Source organism: Lontra canadensis, unplaced genomic scaffold, assembly GCF_010015895.1.
Source record: "Lontra canadensis isolate GAN:19392208 unplaced genomic scaffold, GSC_riverotter_1.0 scaffold21, whole genome shotgun sequence".
Lineage (NCBI taxonomy): Eukaryota > Metazoa > Chordata > Mammalia > Carnivora > Mustelidae > Lontra > Lontra canadensis.
The window spans coordinates 7,368,213-7,392,637 of NW_022631015.1; the positions used below are offsets into that span (position 1 = coordinate 7,368,213).

The window sequence follows — 24,425 nt, forward strand, 5'->3', positions numbered from 1 at the left end:
TGTATCAGTCAGCTTGGGCTGCCACAACAAGATGCCACAGACTATGTGACTTAAATGCATTTTCTCATAGTTTCGGAGGCTAGAAGTCCAAGGTAGAGGTGTGCTTGGGTTGGTTGCTGGTGAAAGCTCTCTTTCTGGGTGGTAGGCAGTAAAGGGGCAGGGAAGGAGCTCTGGTATGTCTTCCTTGTCTTAGAAGGACTTCAGTTTTATCACATTAGAGCCCCAACTTTATTACCTCATTCAACTTTAATTACCTCTATATAGTCCCTATGTCCAAATACAGTCACACTGGAGGTTAGGGCTCCAGTGTATGAACTGGGATGGGGGTGGGGATAGCACACAATTCAGCCTATAATAGGGGCCAAATCTAGAATGGGTCAGAAGTTCTCCCTGGAAAAATGGTGATTAAACAGATTAATAAGGGACACCTGGGTGGCTCAACTGGCTAATCATTTGCCTTCAGCTCAGGTCATGGTCCCAGGGTCTTGGGATCGAGCCCTACTTTGGGCTGCCTGCTCAGTGGGGAGCCTGCTTCTCCTCTCCCACTCCCCCTGCTTGTGCTCTCTTTCTCTCTGTCAAATAAATAAAATATTTAAAAAGTAAAAAAAATAATAAGCATCAGTGTAGAGCAGTTCTTCAGGTTGAAAGAGTATACCCCCAGGCTGTTGCCCAAGTTGTCATTAAGCTCTGAGGTGAGATAGGCTGTGTCCCGAAGAGAGGACATCCTTGACCTTGGCTAATTTTTTTTAATGATTTATTTGACAAAAGAGCACAAGCAGGGGGAGCAGTAGAGGGAGAGGGAGAAGGAGGCTTCTTACTGAGCAGGGAACCCCACATACATATACGTATATGTATACATATACATCTGTGGAGGAACACTGTAGTGAAGCAAATCAAAATTAGTCAAGGTCAAAAGGTGTCTGGGTGGCTCAGTTGGTTAAGCATCTGCCTTTGGCTTGGGTCTTTATCCCAGGGTCCTGAGATGGAACCCTGCATCGGGCTCCCTACTGGGTGTGGAGCCTGCTTCTTCCTCTCCCTCTGCCCGCTGCTCCTCCTGCTTGTGCTTTCTCCCTCTCTCTGTCAAATAAATACACAAAATCTTTAAAAAAATAAAATCTTTTGATTCCATAGTGAACAAGAAAGTGAATGTATGGTAGGGAAGCCTGTAACAAATAAAGAAGCCATGACAGTATCAGAGAATCATCAAGTATGACCCCTAACATAATGACAGGTTCACGGAAGGATTCTGTGAGTTTGTTGGGGACAGGACATTCATATGGCCTCAAAGTATCATCCCTCAGAGGGAAATGGCCTATGATGGAGTGATGTAACCATCTACCTTTACCTAATGATCAAATTTAGCATTACTAATAGGAACATTTATGATATGTGTTCTGTATGAGGTATAATAAGGTTACACACATCTCCATGCAAAAATGCTTGAACAAAACCTAGTCATAAGGGGGAAAATGTTGTAAGTCCAGAAAGAGAAACATTCTACAAGACAACTGGCCGCAGCTCCTGACAAAATTCAGTGACTTAATTTGAAAAAGAGGGTGGAGAGATGTTCTAGGTTAAAAGAGACAATCGCCCATTACAGCTCATGGATTGAAAAAACTCATAATGAAATGGCTATAAAAGGAATTCAGGGGACAACTGGGAAAATTTGAATATAAACTGAACATTGGATGATATGAAACTATTAGTTCTCTTAGATTTGACAATGTATGGCAGTTATGTAGGACAATGTCCTTATTCTTATGAGATGCATGCAGACATATTTGGGGGTTGAAGCAGCTGCAACTGACTTTCAAATTCTGGAAAAATATATGTGGGGCTGTGTGTTTGTGGAGAGAGAGAGAACGCAAACGTGGGCAAATGTTAACAATTAATGAGCTGGAGGATGGCCGTACAAATACTCTTTAAACTTTTCTGTAGATACAAACCATTTTATTTTTGTAAAGCTCAGCTTTTTTATTGAACATGTTTAAAGACATTTAGTCAAAAAGACCAAAGCGCATGTCATCACGAGACTCCTCGGGTTCTTTTTTCTTTGCTTCCCGTTTTTTTTTTCTCAGTAGCAGCAGACACTGGTGGACAGGGCAGGACCTTGGCTGGTGCAGCGTGAGCCGCTGGGGCAGGTCCACCAGCCCCTACTTTGAGATGAGGCTCCCAATGCGACCAGCGGCCAGGGCCTTTCCAAAGAAGCCTGGCCGGAAAGGTTCAGCATTTAATGAGAGCATTGATCTTATCCTCCGTGACTGCCACCTCATCCTCGTGCAGCATGAGGGCCAAAGAGATGCAGGCGAGCTCCGAGGTGGAGGCCACGGTGCGCGGAAAGCGCCCGGCGGGAGCTGCTGCAAGCCGGTGCTTGTCGCTGTTTGAAATGAAGACCTAATCTCAGTTGAAGCAAGTGACCTAGCTTCATCGGAAGGACCGAGCATCTTAGCGGCAGCTGAGGCAGGGGCGATGTAAACCATTTCTTAAAAGTTCTGGGGGCGAGAGGGAATGCAGTTCAGGGAAGCCCGGGCTCAAAAGCACCGGTTAGCAGTTGCACCAGCCACAACTCCTGGAAGACCCGGAAGACCCCTGGGAACACCGCTCAAAATGACAGCTCCGCCCTTCCCGGGCCTCTCCCTATAGGCGGTTGCAATCACGTGGCAACCTGGTCCCGCCCACAATTCCCAGAGGCCCCCGCGCGGCGCCGGCAGTTCGACTGCTTCCATCTGGCGGGTGGGGCACGGCCATGGAGGGCGAGCCGCCCCCAGTGGAGGAGCGACGGCGGCTACAGCAGGAGCTTAGCGAGTTCGTGGAGAGCTGCTGCCGGAGGCTGGAGGAGGTGACGGCGTCCCTGGGCTGGAGCCTGGATCGGCTGGACCCCGGGGAGGAGGCGGCAGAGGTGAGGGGGGCTTGAGCCCCGGGTCCTTTGGTGGCCCTCAGCCTGCGGTGTCTTGGCGTGGGGGGAAGGAATCCGCGTGGGAGCCCCTCCGGTCCGCAGAGCCGTGGTGGGCGCCCGGGACCGGGCCTGGAGCGCCCTTGACGCCTGCGGGCCTCAGGTGGGGCGCGTGGGCGCCTTCGGAGCGCTCCGCTAGGGTCGCCGGTGCGGCGCTCCTGCGGAACTTCGGTTCAAGGAGAGGGTGGAAATGCGGTGGGTGAGGTGGGGTGGCAGGTCTCGGGTTTATCTAGAAAATACGGGAATCGGCCTCAGAGTGCCGCCAGCGGAGGTGTTGCCCCGTTTGCTTTGTCATGTGTCACATGGATGCAGCAGTTGCACCAGATTTGGTGTCAGGAGAGCTTGGGAGTTCACTTCCCCGTTTTCCGCCTTAAAATTCTGCACTTCTGAAGGGACAGCATCGATGCTAGGATTATTAGAGGGTATCACTAAGAGATGGTGACTAACAACTCTTTTGAACATTAGAATTGCCTTAAAAAATGTAGGTAGGTGTATAAAAGTCAACAGTCCTGATTGTTTGTTTGTGTTTTGGGGTGGGAGGAGAAGAAGCGCTTCAGTCTGGGATAATTCACGATCTCTAATGCTCTTTCTGGGTTCGTCACGCTGTAATAATTTCTCCCAGGTTTAAATTACATTACTGATTCCGTAAAGACACCTAAGGCGTGTTTGACTTATACACAGACAGTTCACATTTATTGTATTAAAGGCGTCGTGGAAATTTTTAAAATTTGTTTAGAGTGATGTTTGAAGCTGTGAATTCCGTTGAGTGGGGCCTTCCATGCTCTTACTTAACACTGTTTACTCAGCATCGTAGTAACCTGAAATTTCTTGGATTAACACTTAAATAGCACTTTGCTTATGCCACTTACTATACCCTAGTTTCTTCGTTTAATAGTTATAATTACCCTGTGAGTACTGTTAGCCACGTTTTACAGATGAGAAAACAAACCCAGAGAAGTGGTAATTTGTCCAAGGACACACTGCTAGTAAATAGCAGTTGGGATTTTGAACCCAGGCATTCTGGCTCCTGAGAATCTCTGTGTTTCCTTGCTATGCTGCCTCTCTAAAACGTCTTTGTAAAATTCCAAAATTATGACAAATAACTCTGAGTGTACATCTAAATGCTACAGAACTAACGTCTGAAATTCAAGAGAGTGACTAGTTTAAAAATCGTGGTAGGTGACATCCATCGTTCCTGGAATAGTCTGCATAGTTAACGAAGCTTCACTTTTCTGCTGGAGGGTTTTTTTTTTTTTTTTAAAGTTTATTTATTTATTTTGACAGACAGAGATCACAAGTAGGCAGAGAAGCAGGCAGAGAGAAGGGGAAGCAGGCTCCCGGCTGAGCAGAGAGCCCGATGCGGGGCCCAATCCCAGGACCCTGAGACCACGACCCAAGCCGAAGGCAGAGGCCTTAACCCACTCAGCCACCCAGGCGCCCCTCTGCTAGAGGGTTTTAATACTGAAGTTTAGCGAAGAGCAGTCACAGGTTCTATCGTAGAGCTTATTGTGTGGTCATAGTGAGGGGAAATCTAGAGAAATCAGCCTACATTACAATGTGATAAAGTCTATGAAGGGTGGAATAGCTGTTTATTATAGCTGTGGTAGGACAGTAGAGGTTTCCTGGATAAAGTGAATTCTGAGCTGATTAAAGTGTGCTGAATTAGCTAGGGAAGCACAGAGAAAGCATCAATGGTAGGAAGTCCAGAGAAAAGGGTGTGACCAGATCAGGAAACCCAAGGTGGTTAAGGATAGCTAAGCATAGACTGTAGAGAAGAATGATGGTGGCAAGGATCCAGATCTTAAAGGTCCTGTGTCAGCCGTATTAAAGAATCTGGTTTTTTGTTGTTGTTGTTTAAATGAGGGCAGTGGGGAAGCATGGAAGTATCTTAAGCCAGACGATATCATATTTGTCTTTTAATAAACTAGTAATTGCTTACATTGGAACACTTGCTATGTGCCAGGCCCTGTTTGATTGCTCTGAATGTATAAACCCATGTATAGTTTATTTAATCTTCACAGTAGCTCTGTGAGAAAAGAAAAGTTTTTCCCATTTTATAAATGAGGAAACTGAGGCAAAGAAAGGTAAAATACCTTGACCAAGTTCATACAGTAAGTGGCAGACCTGGGATTCAGAGCAGCCACAGTGCGGAGAATGAGAAGGACAACAGGTCTGGAAGCAGAGCAGTTAGGCAATGGCTGTTGTAATCCAGAACAATGTTGATGTCCTGAAGTGGGGAAGTAACAGTGAGGATGGATTTTGTGGAGGGATTTCAGAGTTACTTAGGGCTGAAAAGGGATGGATATTGATTAGATATCAATGACGAGGAAGAGGAGATGGTTTTCTCCATGAGGAAACTGGGAGACATAAAAGGAATGGGTTTGGGGTCAGGAGACCAGGAATGTAATGAATTTATTTTTGTTACATTGAATTGTTAGTGTTTTTAGTATAAGATACTTAAAAGAGAAACAAGGTCTAAAAATCTAGATTTCGGGAGCCATTACTCTATAGTGAAATTTAAAGCCATGAGATTTTCCAGTAAGTGTATATCAAATGGCAAAAGGTCACTGGTTTGACTTACATGAAACGCCAACATTTAAAGGGGTACAGGGAAAACAAGGAAGACATCTTTAGAGAAGACCAAGTAGAAGAACTAGAGAGGTAGAACATGAAGACTATCTGGATGACAGAAATGGCCAATTGGATTGTGACCTTCAAAGAGTTCAAATATTTTAAAGAGTCTGACCTGTGCTTTGACACATCTTCTTTAGCAAGAAGATTGTTAGTGACCTACTAACTGGTAGTTTGTAAACAAATCTTTTAAAGTTGGGCTTTGGAGAGGGAGAGGGGGCTATAAAGGAGAGAGAGATTGAGGGAAATTTTTTTTGTTTTTTGTTTTTTAAAATATATCACACACACACACCGGGGTTGGGAAAGAGGCCCCTAGAAGAGGAGATAAATGGATAGTATTACTTGAGCAAGTAGTAAACATTTAATGATTTAATCATTTGACTATAGTATTCCCATGGGGTGCCTGGGTGGCTCAGTTGGTTAAGTGTCCAAGTCTTGGTTTCGCTTCAGGTTAGGATCTCATGGGTCGTGGGATCCAGCCCCACCTGGGTTCAGTGCTCAGCAGGGAGTTCACTTGAGGTTCTCTCCCTCTGCCCCACACACATGCTGTCTTTCTCTCTCTCTCTCTCTCTCTCTTTCTTTCCAATAAATATTAAAAAAAAATGTTTCTTTGCTTCTCTTTCTTTTTTATAGGATGAAGTTGTGATATGTCCCTATGATTCCAATCATCACATGCCTAAATCATCTTTAGCAAAGCACATGGTGTCTTGTAGATTGAGGAAACTGGGCTATACCAAAGAAGAGGAGGTACCATATATTTATTATGTATATGTCATGTAATTCATGCATGAATAAATTCAGAAGATTTGGTGGGTATAGTGTGAAGTGTTCTGACATAAATACTAGTCACTTGTGGGGTAGAATGGTATTTGCCTAACTGCTAATTTTTGTAAGAAATACTGAAATGATAGTAATCTCTTGTTTGTTCATGTCAAATCTTAAAATAGGCAGTTATTGGTTACAAATACTAACTTCTTTGTTTTTACTGTTTAGGATCAAATGTATAATTCTGATTTTTTCTATGAGAATGTGAAGATACCTTCAATTACTTTGAGTAAGTATTAATTTAATAGATTATATTAAAGATAGTATAGGCATTGATATTTCATTTTTGAATTATCAGAAGAATGGACTCTATAAGTATGCTTGTGATTAAGAAGGACATTTCATGCTTTAAGAGAATGTAAGATTAATTAATGTATAGTGAAACTAGTTTGCTTAATCTGGAGTTTAGAGACCAGGTTTATAGTAATCGGCAGTGAAAACCCTTCAAAGCTTTGTGCAATAAGACACATACCTTCCTTCTTGGATATAACAAAAATCTGGCCACACAACACAGTTTGCAGACTGAGGCTGGAAATGTGTTCCAAGTGTTCACAGCAGGTGCGGAGGTTAAAATTCCAGACTCCAGAATCGAATGCCCTGATTCAACTCCTGGTTTTATCACTAGTAGATTTGCAACTTTCAGCAAGTAATTACACCTTTTTGTTGCCTGAATTTCTCCATGAAACGGGATGATGATAATGCACCTTTGCACTGATTAAATGTTGTAGTATACGTAAAATGCTTAGAATAGTTCCTGGCACTTAGCAGGGTTCAAACAATGGTAGCTGTTACTGGTTGCTGAAATTTGCAGCAGCTACTGCAGAATGCCTGATGGTAATGTTTTCTAGACTGCCTGCCATCTAGTTACTTACTGGGTTCTGGCTCGATCTGAAAAAATTCTGCCTTCAGATTACCTAGGCAGCAGGTGTAGGTTTTTTCACTTTCCAGATTCTGGCGATTTGCCAGTGTGCGCAAAGAGCTTGGATTGGAAACAAGTTAATAATATGATTGTGGACACTGATGATTCATACTGTGTTTATGGGTGCTTTTTTGACAGATAAGGACTCACAATTCCAGATAATTAAACAAGCTAGAACTGCAGTTGGAAAAGATGGTGATGGTTATAATCAAAGTAAGTGGCATCATAGTTTGAGCTAATTAATGATTTGAACTATTTTTGTCCCATAAGCAAATGTTACTGATTTTTAAGAAAAATCTTGTGGAAACAGTTGTATGGGGAAAGTTAAATTTTATATTTAATATTAGGTCAGTGTGTTTAGTGTCAGCTTCATTGGGTAGATATTTTCTGCTCAAATACAGCAAAGTATTTGAGCAGCTTTAGCTAGTGTCTTAGCTAGGGATTCATGCTTTGGAATCACCTGATAGGTGAGATTACCTTGTAGATAATTTTTATTTTGATTATTAGGTAACTAAATTGCATTGAGAGCGTCTTACCCTGAGATTTGCTCTCTCTCTTGAGAGTTAGTCCCTTGTTAAATATAAGAATGTTGAAATGCAGTGTAAAAGGACAGGCTTATGCTAAAAGAGAGCCGTCTTCACAGCTGGCCCTTCAAATAAAGCCCAAACACAGAGTTTTACATAGAGTGTCAGAAAGTTTGTGGATCCCTTCATACACAGCTTCGGAGCTGGGTTAAGAGTTTCTGCCTGGGACTTAACTTCAGCAAAGAACAGGTTAGAATTTTTTTTAAGTATGAGCTTTTAGGAAATGAAAAGAAAAAACAATCCATTGGAATGTTAATAGCGTTAATAGATTTATTAACTAATAGAGTTAATATATTTAATAGATGAGTGAATAGTGTTAATAGATTTCTGAACCTGGGGATAACATGTAGCCAAAGCATGACTTTGCTTTTCTTACAAGGATTTCTGAGTTGTCCTTGAACCTTCTGAAGGTAGCTTTCTCTGGACATCTTACCTTTTTTTCCCCCTCTCATTATTCTTTCTAGCTGAATTCTATTCATTAAATTAGTGCAGAGTTAGGATTTGTTTCTCCCTTGTTGAAATTCAGTCTTTACCCATTGTTCTAAACCAGTATCTGGACTTCATCTTTTCCCAAGTTCTACTGTGGCTTCAGGAGGCGCTCTCTTACCTTTAGTGTACATTATAGTGGTTCCATACCACAGACAGAATAATCTTTCCTGTATTTCCTGTTTTAAAGGTCCCATTTTTATGTACTTTGTGCTAAATTCTGGGTGGTGGTTGTTGTTGTTGTTTTCCTTTCTTTGAGGGAGACATTTGGCTCTTATTTGAAAAGATTACTGAGCTGTGATCAGTCAGTCCTTTTTTGGGCTCCTATTATTGTTCTGCCCCCTACTCCTGTTTAGTTAATGAGCCAGAAAAATGTAGAAGATTTTTGCTATTGTTTTTTGGAGGGGTTAATAGTTCGAGGCCTTTTTTGATCTAACTAGTTAGATAGATTTACTAGATGTATTTTGGAGTTGAAAGAGAACTGGGAGATCATCTAATCCAGTGTCTTTGTTGAAGAAACACACCTTGTCTGAGAGGAATAATAAGGTTCTTGTGTGTTTATTCTGAAGACTATTGATACTTTAGTTTTTTTTAAAAGAGATTCTTTATAGTTCTTTCATGTATTCATTTCTCTTTCATAACACACTTACATGGGCTGGACAACTATTTTCCCCTCCTATTAGGTAAAGAAATAGGTTAACACTCCTTTGCTAGATGATAGCAAGGCTTGCTAATGGCTGCGCTGGATTGAGAACCAAGTTTTGGATTTGGTACATACTCTCAACTGAGTTATTCTGTTTTCTGATAGAAATTGCATTTAAGTGAAATTTATGGACTAGGAATCACTGCTCAAATATATTCATTATTTATTATGTCTGTTATAATTAAGTAGAAGAATACCACAAACTTTAAATCTGTACCTACTCACTGCTTGCTATTATTAGCACTGTTCTTTGTTTATTCTGGTTTGTGTAAGCCTGCTTTAAAGAAACTAGTTTCTTGGCCTGGTACAAATGACAGCTTTTTTGAGGTTTTGTGTCCTTGTCTCTGGTGTGAAACTATCTTGTAGTATTGTTTAGGGTAATGGAAATAATGAATGCTAAACTAGCCCGGGCTCTAATAATTGGCTGCTTATGTGTAAGCAATTTAATTTCTAAGCACATTAATGTACAGAAAGTGATTTTTAAGATAATGAAATGGCTGAGAATTTTATGTATGTGTGTAATTTAGAGAATGTTCTCAAATTTTTTTATTTATATGACTAAGTAATAAGGTAGATTTGGACCTTGAGTTTAGTTCTTTACAAAAGCAAAGAATTACTCTGAATAAGTAGTCCCTTCAGTAGAAAGTTAAGAGGAATTTTTGTTTTGGCACTCTCTTAAATTAAGATTTAACTTAAGAATTTTATTATATGATATGATCCTCTTTTTAAAACTTTTTTTCATATTGTATAGAGTTCTACTGTTTCTTAGTAGACCTTATTTTTGTGGCCCACTTGTGTGTTAAGAGATTTTAAAATCTAATAGCCAAGAACAAGAATCCCCTAATATCTTGCTAATTTATTTACTTTGAAGGAAGAATGACTAATATGAGCAATTTTACATTTTCCCATTTAATTAATATTTGTTTGTCACATACTAAATTATATGTCTTTTGATGAGTTATATTTGTTTCCATTTTATCACTCATATTAGGTCTCCACCAGTGTATAGAATTCTAAGTTCATTTACCTTTGTGAAAGCTTGAAACAACCATTAGATCTACTTACTTATTTTCAGATATAATTACCTTTGTTAATTTTATAACCAGGATGCTAATTTTAATCATAAACAGTCATTTTATATTTAGTGGTTTACCTTTTTCCTTCATTATTTTTTGCTGTACTTCAGTTTCATGACATATATTTGAATCATGGCCATGATTTGAAGATCAGTGCATTATACTAAAAGAACCCTCAAGAGACCCAAGTAACTGATTAGGCCTAATTTGTTCCTACTACTTGTGAGACTTGGGCAAGTCATTTTACTTCTGTGGGCCTTATTTCTTTTTCTTTGATATTTGGAAATTGACTCTGTATGAATTCTCTGTAAAATTCTGAATTTGTAGCTTTGAACCAGTTCTTTTTATGAATATTTAGTATTATATGTCATATGTTTAAGATGCTCTGTCGTGGCAAAGGTAACTAAAAAGCTAGATTAGAGTTTCAGTTTGGGTGATGAAAAGTTCTGGAGATGGATAGAGGTGATGGTTGCAAAACAGTGTAATGTATTTAATGCCACTAAGCTGTACACTTAAAAATGCTTAAATGGTACATTGTATGTAATGTGTATTTACCACAATTTAAAAAAAGCTACTACAAAAAAAAAGAGGATCATAGAATTTAATATGGTTACAGCACATTCAGATATACTTCTAAATCATATAGAAGCTTATATTTGAAAATTTACTTTTTATGGAAATGTAAACTTATTTGTGTTTTCCTTTTTTTTTTTTGTCAGAAATATCTATATGTTCTCAATGATTTGAATGCAGTCTGTTGTTTAACTTTTCCTGTACTTTTTCTTTTTCAGTAATTGGGGTGAGTATAAAGAGGAATTAGGAACCTGAATATACTCCTTATTTAAAGATATGCAGTATCCTTTTTGCAAATGATATCCTTTTAAAAGTATCACTCAAATTTCTAAACTTTATCTTAACCACTGTCACAATATTATAATCTTTGGAATTTTAGTTGAATTTCAAGGAATTTAAGTATTAGTCTTCACCATACAGAAATTTCAGATGAATAAAGACGACTCCAGAATATTTTAAGGAGGAAATTATATTTCTTTGTCTAAAAGTAACAGGCAAAGGTTTATGTGGAGCTTGTTTATAATATATCAGTATTTTCTAATCTTTATATTTTTCTCCCAGCTTTTTATAGCCTATATTCAAAGGAATTAGGCTTATCAAAGCTAAGTCAGTTTTATAGGACAAAGTTAAATGTTTTAAAACTTACCTGCATAAAAAGGCTTTTCCAAGTGTCTACCAGCATTAGAGTGAAATTGATCAACTTGAAAGGAAACCCTTCTCCACTAATTCAGAACCCTTTGACTAATACAAATGACCATGTATTGTTATCCCTGGCTATTCACAAACTCATATTCAATGTAGCACTCCTCTTAATTTGTAGACATATGTAAAGTCATCTCTTTTTTGTGTGTTGTAGTTCTTAGTTCATAGTTTGCTCTTATTTTAATTTTTCTTTGGACTCTTTACTTAGGAAGTCAATGAGGTTAGACTTTATCAAATAAAAGTACTGGGAAGAGCTACTGATCTTACCTTGTTCTATGAACCAGAGTTATTACTTTAGGGTAACTTAGGAAACATTAGTAGCTCCTGTTTGTTGTTTCCATCAGTGAATAATGAAGGCTAGAAAGAATTGTTTTAAAACAATTGCTTTATTTACAGTTATAATTTTTTTATTTCTTTGAGAAAATTTGAATCTCAAAACAAAAATTTTCTTCAATGTTTAATACATCATATCAAGGTATTGTATTTACTTTCTTTCATTAATGAACAGATTTTAGGAAGTTCTGTGACTATTGGGGGGGCACTCCTGTTAACTTTTTTAAATGAATTTGGTTATGCCAATATGCTTCTTTAGAAAATTAAAAGTTTGGTTTTAGTTTAATCTGTCATTCTCTGGTCTGGGGAAGTTTGGGATTTCTGCTACTTAAGTAATTGTGTTTTGATCCCTAACTCTGAATCATTGTACAGTTGGGATATATTTTGAATATGGAACACCTAACATGATGCCTCATATAAAAAGACATTTTTAACATATTTTTCATACTTCCATATTTTATTTTCAGAAGGACTATAATGTGTACTACATTTTTTTCTCTCGCCTTTTATGGGGAAAAGCATATAAACAGAAAGAAAGTTAATATCTGCTTTTATAGTATTGGTAGCCTTCTAAAATTGTTACCCAGGAAGTTTTATGAGCAAATTATCTCATGGTTATTACTGCCTGCCTTCATGGGATCTGTCCTAACATTGTTAAAGAGAATAGCAAAGAATCCACATACATCTTTTCTGTGGATATAGCATTGAGGATAAAGTCACTATTTACCATTTATCACGTAGATGGATATTTTGTATATTAAGGGATTACTATGAAAACAGTTGTGTTAATGTTGCATTATTACAGCGCATGTTTAAAGATAAGGAGTAGATTTAAGTCCATAACGTATTCATGCTTCATGTATTTGTTTATTCTTGTGGTTTTATTTTTACTTTAGGGATTTATTCTTCGTTACCTGTTGAAGTTCCTCTGAATCACAAACGGTGTGTTTGTGATCTGACCCAAGCCGATCGTCTTGCCCTCTATGATTTTGTAGTGGAGGAGACAAAGAAAAAGCGCTCTGATTCACAGATTATTGAAAATGACAGTGATCTCTTTGTAGACTTGGCTGCCAAAGTCAATCAAGGTTTGAGATGAATACCATGTTTTATATTTCTTAATTGTCATTTCATTCTTTGTGTGTTACTAGGATTTAGTTGTCAGACCACTTTGAATAGAAATAGGATGGTTTTGCATTATCTGATATTCACATATATGTTAAGATGTTTACTCAGTGTGTGAAATTTTGCTCTCTGACTTTTACATTAAGCGCACCTTCCTTCTATAAAATTGTTACAACTGTTCTTGTCCTTTAATCTTTGTACTTTAACAGTCATAGCTTCAACTAATGGCTAGAGAAAAGGAATGATATAAAACAGCCTATTTCTATAATATGGAAATTTTTAAGATGTTTTTAGATGCATGGAAACATGTTGAAGTATGGGATTATTGTGGTCTTTCTTCCTGCTAATTCATAAGAATTTAAAAGCTTCCAAGGATGTAATTTATTTTATTCTTTTTAGATAATAGTCGAAAAAGTCCAAAATCTTACCTTGAAATCCTGGCAGAAGTGAGAGATTATAAAAGAAGACGCCAGTCCTATAGAGCTAAGAATGTTCACATAACCAAGAAATCATATACGGAGGTAAGTTTTATATACTCTTTTAGAGCTTTGTTGAGAACAGAAATTTACTTTAGATAGTTATGTAAGTCTGCTCTGTGGGTTTCCGCAGTTCCTTAGAGGTTATCTGAAAGAAGGTATCTTCAAGGCGGCCACACCTGATTTGTATTTGCTCCATTCCTTTCAGATCCACTGTGCCAGGCAAAGGCTTTTCAGGGTACAAAAATCTTACGTGAAGAGGCTGTACAATCTTAAAACCATACCAACTTTTGAGAAAGTAGCATGTCACGATAAAAGCGTAGATTTTGGCTTTAGACCTGTGTTAGAGTTTTGATCCTGCTGTTTATCATTGCCTGTTTGGCTTGAATAGCTTATTTGAACATTTTAAGTGTCAATAATTTTCATTTTAAACATTTTATGTAGACTTTGTAGGGTTGTTATACGAATTGATTGAGAATGCATGTGGACACAGAAATTGGTCAACAAATAGCCTTTCTGTTTTCCTTACAGAAATTTTAGCATGCTTTTGTGTACTCTGTTAAGTATTTAGGCTTAAAAAATGTCTGGCATAGGGGCGCCTGGGTGGCTCAGTGGGTTAAAGCCTCTGCTTTCGGCTCAGGTCATGATCTCAGGGTCCTGGGATCGGGCCCCACATCGGGCTCTCTGCTCAGCGGTGAGCCTGCTTCCTCTCTCTCTCTCTGCCTGCCTCTCTGACTACTTGTGATCTCTGTCAAATAAATAACTAAATAAAATCTTTAAAAAAAAATGTCTGGCATAAATTATTTATACTTTAATCTCTTGATATATATCTAGACTTATTTTCAGAGTTCCTTCAGTGGATATAGCTGGTGAATTTTTTGGTACATGACTTACTTACCTAGACTCTACAAATAATTTCCTCACTGAATCTCTAAATTCTTACCACATTATTTCTTACTTCTTTCTATGATTTCTAAGACTGTCCATAATCTGGCCTCATTTTACTGAATATTTTCTTTTGCTCTAGTCAGGAATGTCTATTAAACTATATCTGATTACATACATTTACTCCTATCTTTGTGTCAGGATAACAAGTTGTTTGCTCACCTGAAATGCTCTTTGTTGTTGCTCTTTTAAATCTCGATAAGTTTAAGGTCCACTGTTACCGTGAGGTGCTCCTTCCCTGGTTGATTGCTGTTATGCTCTCTGTACCACATAGCTTGGTATTTAAATCTGCTGTTCTTTTTACAATTAAAATACATGTTCTAGGCTTATCTCTTCCAGTGGCGGTCTGGGACCATGTCATACAGCCTCAGTATTCTTAAAGTCCCTCAAGTACTTGGTGGTTCATCAGTGTTTCTTCTCCAGTCTCATTACCTTGTAATCAAGTGTAAATGTTGTTACTAGTGTTCTTCATAATTGTATATTAACTTTATGTTATGGAAATACTCAAACATATACTAAAGTGACTGGAATAGTCTTATGAACCCTTTTGTCCCTGTCACTCAGCCTCAACAATTATCAACATATGACTTTGTCATTTTATTTATATTCTCACTCACTACCTCCCATTCTCTCCTTCCTCCACACTGATAATTTTGGAAGCAGATGCGAAATACCTTTCATCTGTAAAAACTTCAGTGTTTATAAATCTTTCAGTGATTTATCATATTTCTGGTCATGGCTTTGTCAACATTTTACCTCCTTCTAGTTTCATTCATATCATCTAAAGTTTTTGTTTGCTTTGGATTAGAACCTAAACTTTGTTAGATTTTAGAAAAAAGAATTATTGCTGCCTGTACTCACTATGCATAACACTGCTATTGGGTAGGTAAAGATAAATGGCACACAGCCCCCACCCAGCAGAAACTTCGTATAGTTTAACAAGTGAAACTTCTTTCAAAATACAGATTGCATTAAGTGATAAAATAAAATGAGATCAAAGTATGTGGGAGAAAATAGCAATTCTTTTTTTAAAATATAAGATTGGTATACCATCTTTATATGTTTTCTGAAAATAAGCTGGTATACCAGCTTCATGAGATAGCAGTCGAAGGAAAGGGAGAAGCAGGAATGGTAAAACATGTCTGTTCATGGGCTCTTTCCTGTGTGGTGAGCCTGGAAACTATCCAGTAACATTCGGGCCTCGTGGAGCTCATGTAGAGCTACTACGAGTCTGGAGTCATGTTGGGCTACTCTAGAAGTGCTAGAGCTGGGAGTGGGAATTTAGGTGTGTGTGTGTGACTCACGTTACATGTCTTAGATTTTCACAAGAGAGTATGGTAGAGGAGGGGAACCCGTGGGTAAGGATATTCTAGGTCAAAGGGCTAGTGTTCCTAAAAACATATAAAAGAGCAGGAGTTTTCCAGAGACCCATCAGTAATCCAAGGTGCCTAGAGCTTAGGGTTTCTCAGCTATTGCAGTAAGAGATAAGGCTGGTTTCAATTACGTGATGTAGTAAAATCATGAAAGGCTTCAGAGGCTCTATTAAGGATTTTGGACATTGTTCCATTTTACTTTGGGAGCCATTGAAAGTTTCTTTAAAGTGGGGAGAAACTCAGTCATTATATAGTGACTATATAGTTTGTGTCTTTGAGATTGCCCATTGTCCCCTGTACCTTCTGTCTGTCTGTGTCTGTATGTCTGCGAGAGATCACGACTGGGGGTGGGGGTGAGGAAGGGGTAGAAGGAGAAGCCAGCTCCCCACTGAGCAGGGACCCTGATGCAGGACTCAATCCCAGGACCCTGGGATCATGACCTGACTGAAGGCAGATGCTTAACTGACTAAGCTACCCAGCGTCCCCCGGCCCCTTTTTAAATTTAAATTCAGTTATCCCCTGTACCTTTTTTTTTTTTTTTTTTTAAGATTTTATTTATTCATTTGACAGAGGTCACAAGCAGGCAGAGAGAGAGAGGGGGAAGCAGGCTCCCTGCCAAGCAGAGAGCCCGACGCGGGGCTCCATCCCAGGACCCTAGGATCATGACCTGAGCCCAAGGCAGAGGCTTTAACCCACTGAGTCACCGAGGCGCCCCTCCCCCGTACCTTCTTAAAACACTTCCTCAGTAGGCATGAGGGAAGTGTAAGCTATTTTAGTTTCGTCTGTGCTCCAGGTGACCAGCCCTATGCTTGTTGTTTGCATGGATAAATAGGAAAGAAAAAACTTTCAAGTCATTCTGAGAAGTTAGGGGTTTATATAGTCTGTTAGGAAAGTATCTGTGAAGTGACGGAGATGTTTTGTATTTTGTTGGTCATCTTGACTTAATTATAAAATTAAAAAAAAATTTAATTGTAAATAATATCAAATATACAAATAAGTTGCAAAAATAAAAATAGTATAAAGAACTCCTGAATATCCGTTACCCAGATCACCCATTGTTAACATTTTGTCCCATTTGCTTGTCATTTGTACTCTGTCTGTACGTTTTTTCTCTTTTGATCTCTAACTGTACATTATTTTTTTTCTAAACTATTTGAGAGGAAGTTACCCCGTGATCTTTTTGTCACTAAATACTTAGTATGTACTTCCTTTTTTTTTTTTTTTTAAAGGTTTTGTTTATTTATTTGACAGAGATCACTGGTAGGCAGAGAGGCAGGCGAGGCGGGTTGTGGAAAGCAGGCTTCCTACTGAGCAGAGAGCCTGATATGGGGCTTGATCCCAGGGCCCTGGGATCATGACCTGAGCCGAAGGCAGAGGCTTTAACCCACTGAGCCACCCAGGCGCCCCTAGTATATACTTCTTAAGAACAGGGATAGTTTTCCTAACATAATCATAATATGGTGGTCAACCAGTGAGTTTATCAATAATTACAGTACTTTTATCTACCATTCATATTCCAATTTGACCATTGACTTTTTTATGTTCTCTAAACTGCTTATGTCCCATAGTCCATTCTGATTGTTAACAGTGATTTTTTTAGCTTTGTATAATTTTTTGAAAAATCTTTCTTATCTGAAATTGGGTGCTTCTCTCCCCCGAGGTGATACGGGATGTCATAAATGTGCACATGGAAGAACTCAGCAGTCATTGGCAAGAAGAGCAAAGAGCAGAGGATGATGCTGAAAAGAATGAAGAAAGACGATCAGCTTCAGTAGATTCCCGGCAGTCTGGTGGAAGTTATCTCGATGCTGAGTATTCACGACATAGAAAGGATCGGAGTAGGAGCCCACATAAACGGAAAAGAAATAAAGATAAGGATAAAAACTGGGACTCTAGAAGAAGGAAGGACAGGTAAGTCTTAACACTGCATCATCCGATGTTGAATTGTTTACCCTTGAAAGGTAAATCGATCCTTTTGTTGTAGACAACGTTGAAAAAATGACTTGTAAGAGTAAATTACAGTAAGGAGAGTAAGGTGTTTGTGAGAATTCTTATCATTTGATTTTAGTGCAAGTAACCATAGCTCTGGTGGCATAGTTCTCTATATGCCTGATTCAATATGGGTTTCCCTCTTTTACTCCTTATTTCCTAGCAAGGACATAGGGAAATAATGTCGAGGTAGGAAGGTAGGTAGGAAGTTAACTCTATAAATGAGGTGTTTGCCTAGATCTCTTTTTTCTGCTCCTTCCTCCTTTTTCTTGTCATTTCTTTCTCCTGCTAATTCCTGAGTTAAAGGGTCTTTAGGGTCAGAGAGAAGATCCAAACTTTAATATGAAGTTAATTTTGTCCTTGTTAATATCGCTGATAAAATTTTGACAGCTGGAAAGTTAGGAACTAATGGTAAAATAATAAATTTATATCACTTGCAATCTATTCCAGTAGTCCAGCTGCTTACAGGCATCTGCATGGATCTCAATGTTAGTCAGAACTTTTTCTCGTACTGACCCTCTTTTCCCAGCATTCCCTATTCTGTTTAATGGGACAGACATCGTCTGTTCACCTAAGCCAGAAATCATGGAGTTATTTTAGTTGCTCCCTTTTTATTCCTGCCATCTGGTTAGTTCCTCATTGCCATCAATTCTACCTGAAGATACCTTTACATGCACCTCCTTACTGCTGTCCACCTGGGAAATAATAGTTTTCGTAATTGTTCTAACCATTTGTAACCTTGTCCCATGTGGAGTCATCCCTACTTTACTGCCTGAGTGAATTTTCACTCTTACAACTCTTCAGGGGCAAAATCCACATTGTTTAGAATGGCTCCCAAGACCACCAGCATCAGGGCTTTTGGCTACCCATCCTTGTTTTTGCCACTACCCCATGAAATACTGAATTATGCTTTAGCTAGCCTGAATTGCTTAAACAGTTTCTCATCTGTACTGTGCCACATTTATGCCTCTCTGTGTCAGGCTCTGTTGCCTAATTTTTATTTTTAAAGCCTGCTTGGTCTTTTAAGACCCAGCTTAGTCATTTCCATGAAACCTCTTATCACTCATTGAGGCAGAGCTGATCTTTCCGATTTTGTCAGCATTCCGCCTACCATGTATTTTTTATTGAACTTAAGTTATTACTCTCCCTAGTAGACTGAGCTCCTTGAAGGCAAGTCCACGTCTGATTTAGTAGTATACGCACAGTATTTGTCTAATAATAGCTTCTCAAATGGTATCTTGTCCCTCTCCAGGGCTGCTGGTGATCAGGAATTAGTAATGCTTATTGATTTAATAATTTTGTTCATGTTACTGTCCTTCAGTTCGTAGGTTTAAAGCTGGCTGTGATTTAGTCCTCTTATAAAAATGAAATATTTCCTTAGTAATCCCTTTGATTCATATAATGAATGATATTTTGTAATAATTATGTACAAATTAACTTAATTATCAGAGTTACTACGCTCTTTTACTACTTTCTGGTTTGTTAATGCTTCTTCCATTGAAGTAATTTTTGGCATCTCTGAACAGTTTTTATTGACTTAAATATATTAGCTTCAAATGTAAACATGAAATAATCTGCTTTTAGAGAGGATATATTTAAAGTTTAAGTAGTATTAGTAGGAAATACTTCTCAAAAGTACAGGGTTGATCTTAATGAATTGCATGGACTTGATAGCAACCAGCGTAAGGATATCAGACAATTTTTGAATTCCGTCTATGATTTTATGACTTCAGTATTTTATTTGGAATAAATTCTCTGGTCCTCATACGTATGTATGTATATATATATTCAAAGTCAGTTTTAAAGCAGAACTCTAAAATGCAGTTTAAAAAAATTTCTCATTTTGCTTATCCCCATGTCCATTTTGTCCTTTAGTTTTAATGATTCATTTTCCATATTTACTCTTAAAAGAAATTACTGTTTAGTGTATCCGTTTGTCTTAGTTGGCAGAGCATGTGACTCTCGATTCCAGGCTCATGATTTCAAACCCCCCAATGAGGGTAGAGCTTACTTAGTTAAAAAAAGTATTCTTTAGTTCTGACTGTATCTTTTAACTTGTTCTGAAGTATACTACTAGTGAATTACTATTTTAAAATTCTGATACTAAGATGTCCATCATTTGTAATACCTTTTTTTCTACTCCTGTCATTTCAGGGATGGGGAAAGACATCATAGTCATAAAAGGAGAAAGCAAAAAATATAATGAGGTATTGGTGCATGTATTAATTATGCTTATGTCATGATAACCAGCATGACAGCATTTTAATTACAATTTCTTTGAGTAGGAGAATGTTTATATGACTTGTTTAGTGCTCAGATCATTAATTTTCAGTAACTACTTATGTTTCAAACCATGAGTATACTATTATGTCCTTTAACTTTGTTTTGCTTATATTTTAATAGACGATTGCTTCCTATTACAGATTTTGTTTCATTCTTTGTGATAATTTATGTATCAGAAAATTCTTTAAAGTCAGTACTTAAACTGTATAAATAATACACGAACACATTCTCATTTTTAAAAATGAAACCTTATAGCTAAGGTTAACATCCCCTTGGAACCACAATCTGTAATCCCTGTGGCCACCTCAGTAACTACGACTTAACCACTGCACTGGTGAAATATAGTAGGGAAAAAACCACCTAAATATCTGTCAGAAGGGGAATGGCCTCGTTAAATAAAAAATGGTATAGTCATGTGGTAGATTACTATATTGGATTTAAAAGAGATAAACTTTATAATAACATGGATAGATCTCAGAAACATAATGCTAAGTGAAAATAGCAAACTGCAGAAAAATATATACAAGTTATATTTACGTACAATATAATACTGTACATTTTCTGTGACCATGTATGTATGTAAATATATTTTTAAAGCTTCAGAAGGACCAATACCAATCTCATAACAGTAATTATTTGTGGGAGGAGGTATAGATGGGAGAGATATGGAATGAAAACCAGGATTGAGAGGGTGGTCAAAGAAAACTTCAGCTTTATCCACAATATGTTAAGTTTTTAAAAGCATTCATCTTTCACTTGTTAATTAAAGGTAGATTTTAATTAAAATTAAAAATATACTGTCATTTTCTTTTATGTAAATCATCTTTATTGAGGTACTGTTTATATAAAATAAAATGCACCCATTTTAAGTGTACGTTTCATTTGATTTTGACCAACTTAGACCCCAGCCGATGAAGTTGTCACCGTGATCAAGATAGAGAACATTTCCATCACCCCCCAAAATTCTCATATACCCCTTTTACCAATTTCTCTAGGCAACCAAGATCCGGTTTTTGTTGCTGTTAATTAGATGTGTATCTTTTTCAGAATTCATATAAATGGAATACTATAATACGTACTTTCTTCCACCTCACATATTTTTGAGATTGACCCATGTTTTGTGTGTCAGTTGTCTCCTCCTTTTTGTTTGTAGTATATTTGTTGTATGATAGGTCACTCAGGTGAAAGTTGGCCATTAAATGTTAATCACCTCCTGTCTAGTTAACAATATTTGGAATCTTAAAAACTCAGGGTGAAGATTCCAAGGTAGGTTTCAAATAAAAATGAAACTTAAAATAAGTAACCGACAGTGACAGAAAGGTTGACTGGCTTTAGATCAGATTGGCTGTTGGGCTTTAGGTATAAAAAACAGCTCTCAGATTTTATAAGTTGGAAATCAACAGTTTACCTGCCAATACGAAATCTTACTACTGCTATTGTACTTAATATCTAAATATATAAAAATTCAGATTTAAAAATCTTAAGGACTTTGGTGTTACATAATGGGGAACCATGTGGAATCGCTGCTTTTGTAGGTCAAAAACTATTTGAATTCATCAGCAGTTTTATATGTTGTAACTTAATTTATTGTTTTGTTTTTCAATGTGATTTCAAAGATTTTGCTGAGTGGAAGAAACTAAAAAAGTGAGATTGAAAGGCATACTTGGATTTTCAGTAGAAGAGAGAAATAAGTGGAAAGAAGTATGTTGGTGGACTTCATGAAAAATAGAATAGGTGGGAAAAGGAGATCATCTAACCAGAATGCTTGCTTTGTCAGTATATGTATATGCCAGTATATGCCAGAATTGGGAGGGTACAGAGAAGATGAGCATGGCTTCCGCACAAGGATGAGAAGTAAAATGTAACCAGAGTTCTTTATAGATTTTTAAGTATAATACCAGCTACTGCAAACTATCCAGTAAAATAGATTTAGATGGAAAGAGGCTTTGTTTGACCCTTGCACATATTAATTTTCCATGCTTATCTGTTTGTGTTTTAGACTCCTTCACTGGATTATGAGCTCTTTGAGAGAAGGTTTTATATCTTTATCAATATAACCCCCATGCCTAGCACAAGAGCTGTCAATTTATCATTTTTAATTTTGGCAGAAGGATTTACAAGCCCCTGTCACTTAACATCTAATTTTTGATTCACAAAATACTGATATTTATCAGTACTATAACTGCTATCCATCTTATCCATATTAAATCCTACCTCAGGTGGCACCTTCATGCCTCCATTTATAATCTACTGGCCATAAACAATTTTCTCTGCTGTACTCTTTTAAAAGCACTAAGGATAGTTAACATTCATTGAGCACTTACTATGTAGCAGACCTAACTTTTTAAAAATATACATATAGAAAGTATACATAGCAACATTTATCATGAGCTGTTTTTAAGTACATAGTTCAGTGGCATTAGTAATCAATCACATTGTTGTACAACCATCACCACTATACGTCTCCAGAATGTTTTCATCATCCCAGACTGAATCTGTCTCTACCCATTAAACAGCAGCTCTCCATTTACCCCTTCCCTCAGCCCTTGGTAATCACCACTCCACTTTCTGTCTCTATGAATTTGACTATTCTAGGGACCTCATAGAAGTGGAATCAGAATTGTGTGTGTGTGTGTGTATGTGTGTGTGTGGCTTATTTTACTTAGTGTTTTCAAGGTTCATCCATCTTGTAGCATGTATCAGAAATTCATTTCTTTTAAGGCTGAATAATACTCCATTGTGTGTATATTCCATACCTGTTCGTCCATTCATCTGTTGGTGAGCATTTGGATTATTTCCAACTTTTAGCTGTTGTGAATAACACTACTGTGAACATGGCTGTACAGAGATCTGTTTGAGTCCCTGTCTTTACTTCTTGTGGATGTATGTCTAGAATTGGAATCGTTCGGTCATAAGGTAACTCCGGGTTTCATTTTTTGAGAAACCTTCGTAGTGTTTTCCATAGGGCTTAGACATTTTACGTTTCCACCAGCAGTGCAGCAGGGATACAGTTTCTCGACGTCTTTGGCAATACTTGGTATATTCTGGTGTTTTTTATGTGTGTTTTTGGTAATAGCCATTCTTACAGGTGTGAAGTGGTATCTCTTTGTGGCTTTGATGAGCTCTTTGTAATAAACATATTTAGTTGTCAGGAAACACTCTGAGGTGTAAAGACTAGTATTTCCACCATTTTAGACATGAAGAAATTGAGGCTCGAGGAACTAAATAACTTGCTCTCATTCTCAAAGGGAGTCTTGGCACTCTTGCCCCAGGGTTCGTGCTCTTTCAGTTCGTCCCTCTTGTATTATAACTACTTACCATTGCTTGTGTCTCCAGCTAGGTTTTAAAATTTTTTGAAAGTAAGGTATGTTTATCTGAGTCCCCAAAGTGCTTAGTATGATTCCTTGAATGATGTAGGTGATAAATGTTTATGGATAAGAAAATTCAGGCATAAAAATGCTTAATTATCTTCCCAACGTCATACAAGCAGTGCAAACAAAGATTGGAATTAGAGCCCCTGCTCTTAACCACTATACAGACATTTATTTATTTACTGATTTATTGATTTATTTATAAAGGTGTTTTTGTTTTGTTCTTTTGTAAGTAATCTCTACACCTGTTGTGGGGCTCGTACTCAACGCCAAGATCAAGGGCTGCACGTTCACGGACTGAGCCAGCCACGCGCCCCTATACAACTATCATTAACTGGGGACACGTTTGATGGACTTGTATCATGGTGGTGTCTACCATTTCATAATAATCTCTGCATTATCCACCAAGTTTTCTGAACTCCTTTATAAAATCTGAAAAAAATGAACGTTTCCCACCTATCATTTTGTTAAATTCAAACTGATTCATAAATAAACTTCCCTTAATGTCTTGATACCTATTAATTATATACCAAAGTTCTTAGCAGTGATCAATTTTACGTTTCACATGAAGACCTAAAAATCAAAATCTCACAGTACCTTGTGAAAGATTTTATTTAATTATTTATTTGTCAGAGAGAGAGAGAGAGAGCAAGTGCACAAGCAGGCAGAGTGGCAGGCAGAGGCCGAGAGAGAAGCAGGCTCCCTACCGAGCAAGGAGCTGGATTCGGGACTCGATCCCGGGACCCTGGGATCATGACCTGAACTGAAGACAGCAGCTTAACCGACTGAGCCATGCAGGCACCCCAAAATCTCATAGTACCTTCAAAATTACAAGTGCTTGACAGTTAAATGTGAGGTTTTTGGAAGAATCTTAGCCAACATAAGGAAGTTGGAAGCAGCTAAGGAAAAATTAAAACCTGCTCTGTCCTCCTGCCCACTGCCTCCTATCTCTCCTACTCCTCTTAAAGAGGATGTGGGTACGATTTTTTAATCTGCCAGAGGAGAACAGCACTTATGCTGAAGTTTAAGGGAGAGGCATTTGTGAGCAAAAGAAATTAAGGCAACTTCTCAAATATTTAGA

General features: G+C 37.9%; 1 protein-coding gene, 1 non-coding gene and 1 pseudogene across 4 annotated transcripts; 2 read left to right on the top strand and 1 right to left on the bottom strand.

Annotated features, from left to right (window-relative positions):
- Nucleotides 1–1,997: 1,997 nt before the first annotated feature.
- Nucleotides 1,998–2,748, bottom strand: LOC116869860 (annotated as a pseudogene).
- On the top strand, nt 2,704–24,002 carry SNRNP48 (small nuclear ribonucleoprotein U11/U12 subunit 48). Of its 3 annotated transcripts, none has more exons than XM_032861531.1 (9): nt 2,704–2,899; nt 6,218–6,331; nt 6,578–6,638; nt 7,467–7,541; nt 12,682–12,870; nt 13,307–13,428; nt 17,362–17,612; nt 19,845–19,897; nt 23,980–24,002. In XM_032861531.1, exons 1-8 carry the CDS (start codon nt 2,747–2,749, stop codon nt 19,891–19,893), a joined length of 1,014 nt encoding a protein of 337 aa, XP_032717422.1. In that variant the 5' UTR covers nt 2,704–2,746; the 3' UTR covers nt 19,894–19,897; nt 23,980–24,002. The 3 variants fall into 3 exon arrangements, with proteins under 3 accessions (XP_032717422.1, XP_032717420.1, XP_032717419.1); XM_032861529.1 differs by lacking the exon at nt 23,980–24,002 and adding an exon at nt 20,571–20,969; XM_032861528.1 differs by lacking the exon at nt 23,980–24,002 and having other exon boundaries at nt 19,845–20,971.
- Nucleotides 21,752–21,860, top strand: LOC116870111. Its single transcript, XR_004383184.1, has one exon. It is a non-coding gene; the product is annotated as a U6 spliceosomal RNA (small nuclear RNA).
- Nucleotides 24,003–24,425: the final 423 nt, after the last annotated feature.